Genomic DNA, 12,035 nt, shown 5'->3' with positions numbered 1-12,035 from the left:
TGAGCGATTTCTCTGACCAGGCGCTGGAAGGGCAGCTTACGGATGAGCAGCTCGGTGGATTTCTGGTAGCGGCGGATCTCTCTCAGAGCCACGGTACCGGGCCTGTAGCGGTGGGGCTTCTTCACTCCGCCGGTGGCCGGGGCGCTCTTACGTGCTGCCTTGGTGGCCAGCTGCTTCCTGGGGGCTTTGCCTCCAGTGGACTTACGGGCGGTCTGCTTGGTTCTTGCCATTTCGAGCACTCGATCTCTGCGTCGACAGAAGAAAAGTATCCGCTGAAGAAGCGGGACTCGGCTCTTAAAGAGTGGGACCGGCTGCGAGGATGTGACGCTGATTCAGTCCTCCGGCTCCTGATTGGTGAGCGGCTCCTCCCGGAGCTCCGCACCGCCCAGAGGAGCCACCCAGCAGCCGCTCAGCTGCTCTCAGCCTCCGCTGCTGATTGGACAGCGGTGGGTGATTTGAAACTGCCGCTAAAAAAACTCCCAGCAGCTGCCCCGCTATAGGAGCCTTTTCCCCTGGTTGGTCGGGCACCGTCAGTCCCGCTGGCTCAGCCGATATAAGGGAGGGTTCAGTCGCTGTAATCGCCACTTTCTGTGCGCTTCAGCTCAGCGATCAGCTCAAATCTAAGACTAGAAAAATGAGTGGAAGAGGCAAAACCGGCGGAAAAGCCAGAGCTAAGGCCAAGACCCGTTCATCCCGGGCCGGGCTCCAGTTCCCAGTGGGTCGTGTCCACAGGCTGCTGCGTAAAGGCAACTACGCCGAGCGTGTCGGGGCCGGGGCCCCCGTCTATCTGGCGGCCGTGCTGGAGTACCTGACCGCTGAGATTCTGGAGCTGGCTGGAAACGCTGCCCGCGACAACAAGAAGACCCGCATCATCCCCCGACACCTGCAGCTGGCTGTGCGCAACGACGAGGAGCTCAACAAACTCCTCGGCGGAGTCACTATCGCTCAGGGCGGCGTGCTGCCCAACATCCAGGCTGTTCTCCTGCCCAAGAAGACCGAGAAGCCCGTCAAGTCCAAGTAGACTCCTGCTGCTGGACAACGTCAACACAAAGGCTCTTTTAAGAGCCACACACTTACATCTGAAAGAGTTAACGTCCTTATTCCCACCAACAAAACAGTTTCATGTTGAATATTTTCCCTGCTCAATTTAAAATATTCCTGCTCAATGTTAAGATGACACCTGCGTTTCAAGTAGGAACTTTCAATCAACGCTCCACTCATCACAGAAACGAATAATCTCCCTGAATTATGCAGTTTACACACAGCTCTACTTCTGGAGTTGATTCAACACATATATAGATTACATAAATTGACTCTGAATCACCAGTTAATGCCAGAAACGATGAGGTTGAATAATATGAGGAGAATGGGGGGTAAAAACATATATAGAAAGAAAATGTAATTGCCAGATGAAATACACTTTGGAAACTCCTATTTAGCGAATGAAACTGAGCACATTGCAGGCCGGTTTAAAGTTGTAACACATGCATGGCGCCGTTACATAAATGTATATATTCTTAGATTTTGTGTGTGTGTGTTGGATTTTTGTCAGGCAGCCATGGTTCCACAGGGGGTTGAGTTAAGGAGATAACTGTAAGAAATCTTGGAGTAACCTTTGGCCAGGACATGTCCTTTGTCCCTCACATAAAACGGGACAGTAGGGCAGCTTTCTTCCACCTGAGAAACATTAGGAAAATCAGAAACATCCTTTCTCAGGATGATGCAGAAAACTAGTCCATGCGTTTGTAACTTCTAGGCTGGACTACTGTAACTCATTATTATCTGGGTGTCCAAACAAACCCCTGAAAAGCCTTCAGTTGATTCAGAACGCTGCTGCACGAATATTAACAGGAACTCGGAAAAGAGATCGCATCTCTCCCGTGTTCGCTGCTCTTCATTGGCTGCCGGTGAAATACAGAGTAAAAAGTAACCTCCTTCTGTTAAAATTTAAAGCTCTCAGTGGCCAAGCTCCATCATATCTCAGAGAGAACATGGTTCCTTACTGTCCTTGTAGGCCACTCTGCTCTCTAAATGGAGGTTTACTTGTGATTCGTTGAGTCTCCAAGAGTAAATCTGGAGGCAGATCAGTTATCAGGCTCCTCTTCTTCCTCCGAGCTCGAAGCAAGTATACTGCATTCACTAACCAATTTCTCCCGAAGTCTCTGTCTCTCTCAGTTTCTCTCCTGTCTCACCCTGTCCTCATCCTGGAGGTGTATGAAGCCAATTATCGATCATCATGGGGGGCTAAAAAATTGTAACTGTCTGTCGGTCTCACACATATACACACAGAGAAGCTGGCCCTGTATGTATGTAACTTATTCGTAATGTGTGATTTGATTTGTTTGATACATACGTTAGAACATTGACAGCTCTCCCAGCAACGGCGCAGAAACACAGCAGTTGAGATGTGAATGCTGCTTACATTGTTATTTTGCTGAGGGGGGCGAAGACTTTTTAAGGGGAGAGGGCTGAAGCAGATTAAATCAGATTAAATAAATCTGATTTGACGTAGACAAGCTGGATGAGCTGACTGTGTGTGTGTGTGTGTGTGTGTGTGTGTGTGTGTGTGTGTGTGTGTGTGTAAGTGAGAGAGAGCTAGAGTGTATTTTTTTTTTTTTTAAACCAGCCAGCCATAAAAACCACAAGGGGGTGAGTTAAGGAGACATGGTTTTGTTGCATTGGATGACTTCTTGATCTTGTCAAAAGAAAACCGAAGAGGTTTAAGAAGAGGTTAGCTGGCTTGTGGAATTCCACAAGTTTCCATGCCATGTGCTGTTTGTTTGTCTGTCGCCTCCATTAGAGCATTAGAGAGTGTAAATGTGTGAAGAAGATGTGTATGTGGATGCGGATGTGCTTAGTTGAGGCACGCTGAGGTGGATGCGTGTGTTGGCAATGAGGCCGAGTTGAGAGGAAGCAGCTCTGAGCTTGAGGTGTTTGTTTGGCTCTGAAAAGAGCCTTTGGTAGAGGAGGAGGAGGTGGAAGTGAAAGAATGTCAAAGGCAGCTAGCTCACTTCTTCTTGGGTGCTGCCTTCTTGACTTTGGGCTTGGTGGCCTTCTTGACCACCTTCTTGGTCGCCTTGGTAGCTGCGGCCTTTTTGGGGCTCTTGGCTTTGGGAGCGGCCTTCTTCGGGCTCTTGGCTTTAGGAGCGGCCTTCTTGGCGGCGGCGGCTGCAGGTTTCTTGGCCTTCTTGGGAGCGGCCTTCTTAGCGGCCGCTGGCTTCTTGGCCGCCGCGGTCTTGGGCTTCTTGGCTGCGGCGGGTTTCTTGGCTGCGGCGGGCTTCTTGGCTTTAGGAGCGGCCTTCTTTGCTGCGGGCTTCTTGGCCTTGGGCTCGGCTTTCTTGTTGATCTTGAAGGAGCCCGAGGCGCCGGTTCCCTTGGTCTGGACCAGGGTCCCCTTGGCCACCAGGCCCTTGATGGCGGTCTTGACGCGGGCCTTGTTCTTGTCCACATCGTAGCCTTCGGCAGCCAGAGCCTTCTTGAGGGCGGCCAGCGAAACGCCGTTGCGCTCCTTGGACGCGGCCACGGCTTTGACGATCAGCTCCCCCAGGCTGGGGCCCGGCTTCTTGGCTTTGGGGGCCGCCTTCTTCTTGGCTGCTTTGGGCGGAGCGGCGGCCGCGGCCGGAGCTGGAGCAACTTCTGCCATGATTTCCTCGGAGTTTCGGAGCGCTCGCAGAGACCGAGAGGAATGATGAGACGCTCCGAGCAGGAGGCGGTCCTTAAACACACCATGAGAACCGTGGAGACTCAGTCCTGCCGAGTCTCCTCTCCGCTCTCTGAACGCCGGCACACTTGTGTTTTCTCGGCCCTCACAAAACTCTCCAAAATCCCCATAGGAGAGGAGCTGAAGGCGGACAGCCGAGGCAGCCGATGGCGGACACGCTTGTCTTCGTATTCAAGTCGTCAGCAGCTCTGATCCTCTCTGCCTTTTCTCTGTGGAGCCTCGAAACCTCACCTGTTCACCGCGGTGCCCAGCGCTGCTCACCGACTTTCCTCGCTCCTTTCGCTCCTAAAATCATTTCAGATGCCCCAAAAATTCACCAAAACACCTTTTACAGCTGCTCCGCACACACATTCACACAGCCACAATAAAACCAACCATGTGAAGACGATCGGTTTGTAAGAAAGTGCACTTATTTTCCCGACAGCAAACACACTGCTGATGGCTGAGGCTGATGGGAAGTTGATGCAGACTCCGTCAGGAGCTGTGAGCATTTCACGAGGAGCAGGATGGAGATTACTGAACACGTTTCGTTTGATTTGTCGGGACAGAGGAGTTGGTGTCCTTGTTTTTCTTTATTTTTTAATTTTATCATTGATTTGAATAATCTGAGGAGAAACACGGACATTGGTCATCACACTGTTGATTCTCTGTGGAATTCAAACTTTGAATTTTGAGCACGTGTGTGAAGGTTCTCTTTCTTTATTATGATTCGAGTTCAATTTATCCTGTATCCAGATTTTGCTCTCATCTGAGCCACACGTCAATCAGGTTACAAATAAAACTCAGAAAGTGAAACATACATAGCAGATCGACAATGTCTTTTAAACTGTTTAATTTAACACTTGACTTTTCCACAGCTGACATATTTGAAAATAAATGTCTTAATTGTATTTATTTGTATGCAAACAGGAAGGCAGCCTTTATTTTAATGCGTTGAAAATCATATTAATGTACGCAGTTGTTAATGCTCTTTCTGCTACCAAGCTAAACCCTAAAAAACACAAGTCAGATCCTCGATTAGCACTGACATTGCAGCTGCTTGGTGTTAAAGCTGCTTCCTCATTTGAGCAGTGGGGTTTAATTCAACCATCCTGTTTAATTTCAATATTTCCAGGATTGATTTGTCGAGTCATAAAAATAAAACGTGCACAACAACGAAGTCCATTTGTGTCTGTGTTTGAAAAAGGGGGTAAAAAAACATAATCAACATCTCCTTCCTGGCAGCATTAAGGAGGGGTGAACACCCTGAGTTGAAGCATTTGATTGTAGAGAAATGTTCAGTGGTTTGGATCTTCATGGAGATGATTTTGTAAATGCGATACTAAGTGAAACCGTGTTATAAAACATTTTTCTACTGAAGATATTTAGAGACTTTCCACCGACGAAGTGCATCTCTGTGTGAACTTGAACACTCTGGTCTGACATTAGTTGCGAGTAGAGGTTGAAAATTGAGGGGGGAAAAGAGGAGAGAGAAGGAAACAAAAAAATCATAGTATGTGAAGAGCATTTAGCACTCACACGCTAATGAAGTTTCAGCTCAGTACTGGTGTCTTTGTAGAACAGTGTAGTATAACAGAGCTGCTGTATTACTGCGAAGAGTGAAGGCAGCGGTGTGTCCACAGAGTCCAGCTGGGCCTCTGAGTGTGACTGAGCCGCAGTAATAATTCTAGTTGAAGCAGCGTTGTTGGTGTGAAACAAGGAGTTTAGTCTTGTAGATGAAGTGTGTGGCTCTTAAAAGAGCCGTTGTGTTGGCTGCTTGGTGATGGTGGTTGTGTTCACTTGGAGCTGGTGTACTTGGTGACAGCCTTGGTGCCCTCGGACACGGCGTGCTTGGCCAGCTCGCCGGGCAGCAGGAGCCTGACGGCGGTCTGGATCTCCCTGGAGGTGATGGTGGAGCGCTTGTTGTAGTGAGCCAGACGAGACGCCTCGGCGGCGATGCGCTCGAAGATGTCACTGACAAACGAGTTCATGATGCTCATGGCCTTGGAGGAGATCCCGGTGTCGGGGTGGACCTGTTTGAGCACCTTGTACACGTAGATGGCGTAGCTCTCCCTCCTGGTCTTCCTCCTCTTCTTGCCTCCTTTGCCGGCGGTCTTGGTTACGGCCTTCTTGGAGCCCTTCTTGGGCGCTGACTTGGCTGGCTCAGGCATCTCGGATCTGATACTGAGTTGTTTGCAGAATGAACTGAGGAGGGGGAGACTGCATTTATACAGGCTGCATGCAAATTAGACTGTGTGGCTGCTCCTCTGTGATTGGCTAAACCGCTCAGCGCCGCTGTGTAGTGTTTCTTTTCTCATCTTATTTTACACAAATTTGCAAAATCTGCAGAGGGAAAAAACCTGAAAAATCACCTGAATAATCAGCTCAACACCTGTAATATAGCATTAACCCTAACCCTATAAAATACGTTAAAATGCCAAAAATCATATCTTTAATTCTTTAATTATGTCAAGGACAAGTGTCATGTACAGAATCTAACCAGCTTTATTCCCAATGTGTTTAATGATTTGTTAAACTAAACGTGATTAAGATGTTCAAATAAAACGGCAGTATTCGTTTGCTATATACTCTTGTCCATACAAACAAAACCATGCAAATAAAAGGAGGTGATTGTGGAAGATAAATCGTGGTTGAAACATTTTCATCGTGGAATCGTGAAATGAAGACTCTAGGCCATGAAGTGGTTTTGTTTACAACAAACAAGTCATCTGAATGGATTGAGGAGTCCAAGCGGCGTTTGTTTAATGTGTGCTCGATTATTACGCAACGCTGCGTTGCGTTGCCCACAAAGGCCATGAGACATGAGGTTTTTCTGCTTTTTACACTAACTGAAGTCTCCCTTAATAGCGGATATGTGGAACACAACATGAAGGCCGTCCTATTAGAAACGGATGTTACCATAAAGAGTTTGAGACCTGCTAACGAAGGACATGAGCTCTTAGTGAGTATGTGTGCGGCTCTTAAAAGAGCCTTTGTGTTGTTGCAGTTGGTGGGAGCGTGTTTATCCTCCGAAGCCGTACAGAGTTCGGCCCTGCCTCTTCAGAGCGTACACCACGTCCATGGCGGTCACCGTCTTCCTCTTAGCGTGCTCGGTGTAGGTGACGGCGTCCCGGATAACGTTCTCCAGGAAGACCTTCAGCACACCGCGGGTCTCCTCGTAGATCAGACCGGAGATTCGCTTCACTCCGCCGCGACGAGCCAGACGGCGGATGGCGGGTTTAGTGATTCCCTGGATGTTATCACGGAGAACTTTACGGTGACGCTTAGCGCCTCCTTTACCGAGTCCCTTTCCTCCTTTGCCTCTGCCGCTCATTTTCACTGTCTGCTAGAAAACCTACAGAATGATTTCAACTGCGGGAAGCGCGAGTAATCGAAGGCTGACTGAGAACGTGAAAGAAGACAGGGGCTGAACGACTCTTCTTTGCTGCTTCATTGTCTCTGACGAGGAACCTTTAGCGCCACCATCTCATTTCTTCATGCTGACACTCATTTCAGTCTTCAACAACGAGGAAAGGCTAAAGTTTTTGTTTGTTTTGCCCCCCCAAGTAAAAGATTTTGTTTCATCAGCCTTAATTGAGAGGGAATTTGCAGAGAAGGTCGACTCCATTGTGTCTGAGGCCCTCAGTAGGTCGGCTGTTTTTGTAAGTGGCTCGGTGTCCAACGTCAGGTCCCTGTGTCTAATGGTGTCTCACGTGTCCAAATGTCTAAGAAGATGTTTGAACAAGGTGAAATTCCTGTGCCTGTGATAGTGTTGGCATCCAAAAGTCACATCACATGAGAAAGCCCTTGTGTCGCCACTAGAGATCCCATAAATCAAGGAACAGAAGTATTGTGACTCACTGCTGAGTGTAAAGTAAAAGATTTCTGTCTGCTCCGCCACTGAAGCTGTAACCAACATTTTACTTAAATGGTCCAGTGAAAACCAAGATACAGCAGAAGAGCACAAAAACTCTCCCCTGTCTGACGTCACTCTGGATGCTCAGGATGCAGCATCTGATATAGTCAAACTGATAATAGAAGACCTCCATTATGGCAGCGTTGACTATGTTGCTGGATGCAGCCAGAAGACCAGTTCACCCAGACATCATTTTAATTTGAAGCCAATTTTGTACAGGGTCAGAGAATTTTTCCTTTCACAGGCCAAACCTTCAGAGAACATCACCAACAGATTTTCTTTCTTTGCCAAGAAGCAGTATAAGGAAATGATGGCAGAGCTGAAGAAAAAAAAAAAAATAAGACAGAAAACTCACAGTTCCTGGTTAGTCTCACACAGGATTCAGGGTCCCCTCACTTTAGAACCAGCCGAACACCTGAACCCAACCGTCCATTCAGCAGGATGGAACTCATCAGCGTAGGATCAAAACCCTCCAAAGTAGGTGCTAAGGCTATCAAATCTGATGTGGACAGCTTGTTTGAGACATTACACCAAACAAAGAATCCTCAGGCTCAGCAAGACACTGGAAGACATCAAGTCCAGCAGAGAGCTCAAGAAATTTTCAAAAGAACTAGTAGATAAAATGTACTCTCATCTGGCAGCTGGGCAGACAGATGACATGCCCATTCTTTCAGTGGGCAGCCATCTTTCTAATTCGGTCATTAACCAGTAACAGCGACGCCGCCCTGCCAAAGTTTTCACGCTGTGGAAAAGTTCTTACAGAAGGTGCTTCTCTGGGTGGACAGAGAAGAATCTGATAAGAACAGCTACAGTGAGGAAGTGTCAAGTGTACTCAATGAGATCGTAGATGTCATTGCAGAAATGCTGTCCACATCAGGAGAGGAGGACGAGCTGGAAACAACACAGACACCACGTCCTTGTGAGGCAGCACCATCTAAATCTGTCTGTGTTGCGATGTTGAACAAAGGGGTTGATGGTCATGAGGTGACCTTACAGAGAGTATCTCCTGACAAAGTCTACGAGCTTGCATCTGTTTCTCACCACAGTCCTGATGGGTGTGGCCCCCATTTGGGTTTGAGACCTGAGGAAGCAGCACAGTCAACTGAGCTCTTCTTCTGTAAGGACATGACTGACATCTTCATGACTTCTTTTCCTGAGGCTTCCAACAAAAGTGCCCAAACTAACCAACGTCATAGATGTTGTGTTCCTGTTGTCTAGTTGTGTATTTATTATGAGATAAAGTACATATATGTATTTAGGTCTTGTTTGATTTTCGCATCATTACGTCAAGAAGAGCTGGACTGTAGATGTAGGTCTGTATTTTGCCAACTTAACCAGACAACATAGTGTATTTTCTTTTGCCCAAGGTTTGGAAAGAAAAGAAGCAACAGTTTTTACACACAAGATAACAATCCCCTTGGCACCACAAGATAATTCACAAGGCCTAACGATTTACATGGCATCTCCAGAGAAAGTCACCATGCTACCTGTTAATCTGTAAAGAGAGATGTCTGTCTCTGTCCTCAGACACACATTCCTGCAGCCCAGGGACACATTTCTGACCTCCAAGTCAAAGTTACAAAAGTTTAAAGTCATAAACTTAATGAGTTATATAATGATTTACTGAATGAGTTTCATGGTCCATAAAAAGCACATAAAGTACATATTATTATTTTTCTATCAATTACACAATAAATTGAGTGTTCAGTATTTTGATACAAACCCTGTTCTCTTTAATGAATTTGTCTCAAGTATTCAGAAATCAGGTAGTTTATTTGGAGTTTCTTGATTCCCTTTTAGGACCAATAAGTAAAATGAAAGTGTCGAAGTGAATGATAATATTTTCTCATGTGATCACTGATCACACGAGAGACTAAATTTGTTTATGCTGTAGGACAGAAGGATCCAGAAAATCATTCATTCCCACTGCCATCAGACTTTACAATTCATGAACGATTAGAAGATAAGATACCAAACAGCAGAATTTCTCTCCGAGGATTAATCATCTCTGTTAGAACACTATTGTGTATTTCAATGTATGTGCAGTATGGGACTGAGAGAATAAAACAGTATAACAAATATCTACACATTCATAAAATGGGATGCAGAAAAGGGCAGAACCAGCAGATGAAGCTGTTTGAATATTTCTATCACATGGTGATGAAATCGAAAGGCCATCTGGATCCTCTCTGATTATGACAGAATAACATCATACAGTATGTGAACGCCATCTTATCTCCAGATGTTTGTGATATTTCTTCTGTCAACACATCATATAATATTGACATAAAATATGCGTGCCTCCATGCAGGACACTGTCAATATCACTCACCGCAGATACTCACCGTTTATGACTGATCAATATCGATAGACAGTATGTTTGCTATCAGTGGAGGAAACTCTCAGATTGGACTACTAGTCATGTTTGGGATATTCCTGGAGTTGAATGAGTGTAAATTCTCCCTGATTTTAACACGTTCCCATATTCACCTCTGTTCAAACATGTAGTTTATTGATTTGTAATTCTGTTCTGAATGTCACACACAGCATTTTTACAAACACTTGTTCTTGTTATTGATGTTAAGACCCAGAAATTGAAGAAAACAATTGAAGATGATCAGTGTTTACAGCTCATAATCTAATCAGCCATTGGAAGGCGCTGATTGTGAAATGTACTGAAACTGTCTTCTGCAGTTGAAACTTGTCCATTTTCAGGCTGGACATCTTATCATTCTGAGGACCAGCTTGTCTGTAGATTTTATACATCTCATTGGAGTACAACAAAGTACTCTGAGTATTTTGTTACCCACAGTATACATGACATCTACGCAGCAATACTTCCACTTGCTTAAGACTTGCTGCTATTAACCACAATAAAATAAATCTAGTGTAACCTTTCCCTCAGTCTTCCTGAGTTCCTTCTGGATTAGCAAGATTCGGGAAAGGAGATTGGCAGTAGTATTCAACATGAGAGCGATTGACCCCCCAGCCCACAGTAACACACAGGACACAGAATGGTGCATGACTGTGTATAATCAAATATTACACAACAGAAAATTTTCAGCTTTATACACATCAAAATAATAATGCGGTTATTCTTACATGATAGAAATGAAAAATATTTGCTGAACCAGGTAAGTATCAGTACAGAATAAAAAAAAAAAAATAAAAATAATAATAATATATATATATATATATATATATATATATATATATATATATATATATATATATATATATATCTCAATTGTCCTTCAGCGTCCTCCAGGGAAAAACGTCCCTATCCTTAAGCCTACTACACTGAGTGGCAACGGGTGATGCAGGTTGCGTCAACCGGGAGCGTCTGTACAGCAGAGGCGGCAAAATGGGTCACAACTGAACTGAAGAATTCGTCCCTCAAAAAAACAAAAAAACTAAACAAAACAACAACAACAACAACAAAAACATACTGCACAACATGCAGCGCAATTATTCAACAGTTCTGTTTAAATTACTATTTTCTTTCACAGTGCAGTACATTACATGGAACATAAACATGCAACACACCCGGAACACAATAAAATATGAGAAACACACGTGAAACAATATATCAGTTGCTATCTGAGCTACAGTGACAGCGTGGAGCTGTGCTCGGGCCTGCTAGGAGCCACGGCTGAGCTAATAGCTCGGAAGACTGCCAACTGCTAGTCACAATAAAACACAATGACATATTATGACCATATCACATAAAACATGTTCCGATTATTCTGACTGGCTTTTGTTTACTGGTTGAATCAGTATGATCCTGCTAATCGTGCTAGCCGAATAGCTAACTCACCAGAATAGTTCAGAAGTTCGCGAAACGTGGTCAGTGTCGCGTGACCAATTCCGGATACGGTGGGTAAGTACTTCTCCGTGTCCACTTAAAACAACAGTTCTTTGCAGTTTCTAACGATTAATAATCACTTAGGATCGACACAAGGATACCTAGCTCAGCAGCAGTTCTTTCTCCTCTCTATCCCTGTTGGCCATCGCTCACCTTCACACACCGAGAGCTGCAGGTGGTGCGTTCAGGTGAGTTCGGCAAAAACTGTAGTGCCTTCAAGGCGGTTTGTACTTTACATTTGTACGGAAACTAACAAGGGTTACACAAGCAGAACATTAACTCCAGACTCTCTAGAATCATTTATGTTTAAAAATTTTGGCTATTCCAATCACAGACAGAGAAATTAGGTTAAAACATATTAATGGAAAGACAATTTGTTTTCATTAGGTCTCAGTTAATTCAATAAAGCAAGACTTCTAAAAGACATTGAAAATCTGCAAAAATGGCCCTTTATCCCACTTTTATGTAATAAAATCCAATTTTAAGTTTTCTATATATTAAACTCATGATCATACCTGGGCTAAATATGTTTTGTCCTAAATGGCCTTCTGTAA

At 45.0% G+C, this 12,035-nt stretch overlaps 3 protein-coding genes across 3 annotated transcripts; 1 reads left to right on the top strand and 2 right to left on the bottom strand.

Moving 5' to 3' along the window:
- The first annotated feature begins 634 nt into the window (after positions 1-634).
- Positions 635-1,021, top strand: LOC115060612 (histone H2A-like). The gene has a single exon (XM_029528571.1). It carries the CDS (start codon positions 635-637, stop codon positions 1,019-1,021), a length of 387 nt encoding a protein of 128 aa, XP_029384431.1.
- A 1,986-nt stretch (positions 1,022-3,007) lies between these two features.
- LOC115060604 (histone H1-like) lies at positions 3,008-3,643 on the bottom strand. Its single transcript, XM_029528565.1, has one exon. It carries the CDS (start codon positions 3,641-3,643, stop codon positions 3,008-3,010), a length of 636 nt encoding a protein of 211 aa, XP_029384425.1.
- A 1,853-nt stretch (positions 3,644-5,496) lies between these two features.
- Positions 5,497-5,871, bottom strand: LOC115060616 (histone H2B 1/2-like). The gene has a single exon (XM_029528574.1). It carries the CDS (start codon positions 5,869-5,871, stop codon positions 5,497-5,499), a length of 375 nt encoding a protein of 124 aa, XP_029384434.1.
- Positions 5,872-12,035: the final 6,164 nt, after the last annotated feature.

The sequence above is a fragment of the Echeneis naucrates genome, chromosome 20, assembly GCF_900963305.1.
Source record: "Echeneis naucrates chromosome 20, fEcheNa1.1, whole genome shotgun sequence".
In the NCBI taxonomy this organism is placed as follows: domain Eukaryota; kingdom Metazoa; phylum Chordata; class Actinopteri; order Carangiformes; family Echeneidae; genus Echeneis; species Echeneis naucrates.
The sequence above is the reverse complement of the archived record's forward strand: the minus strand, read 5'-3'. Positions and strand labels throughout refer to the sequence as shown.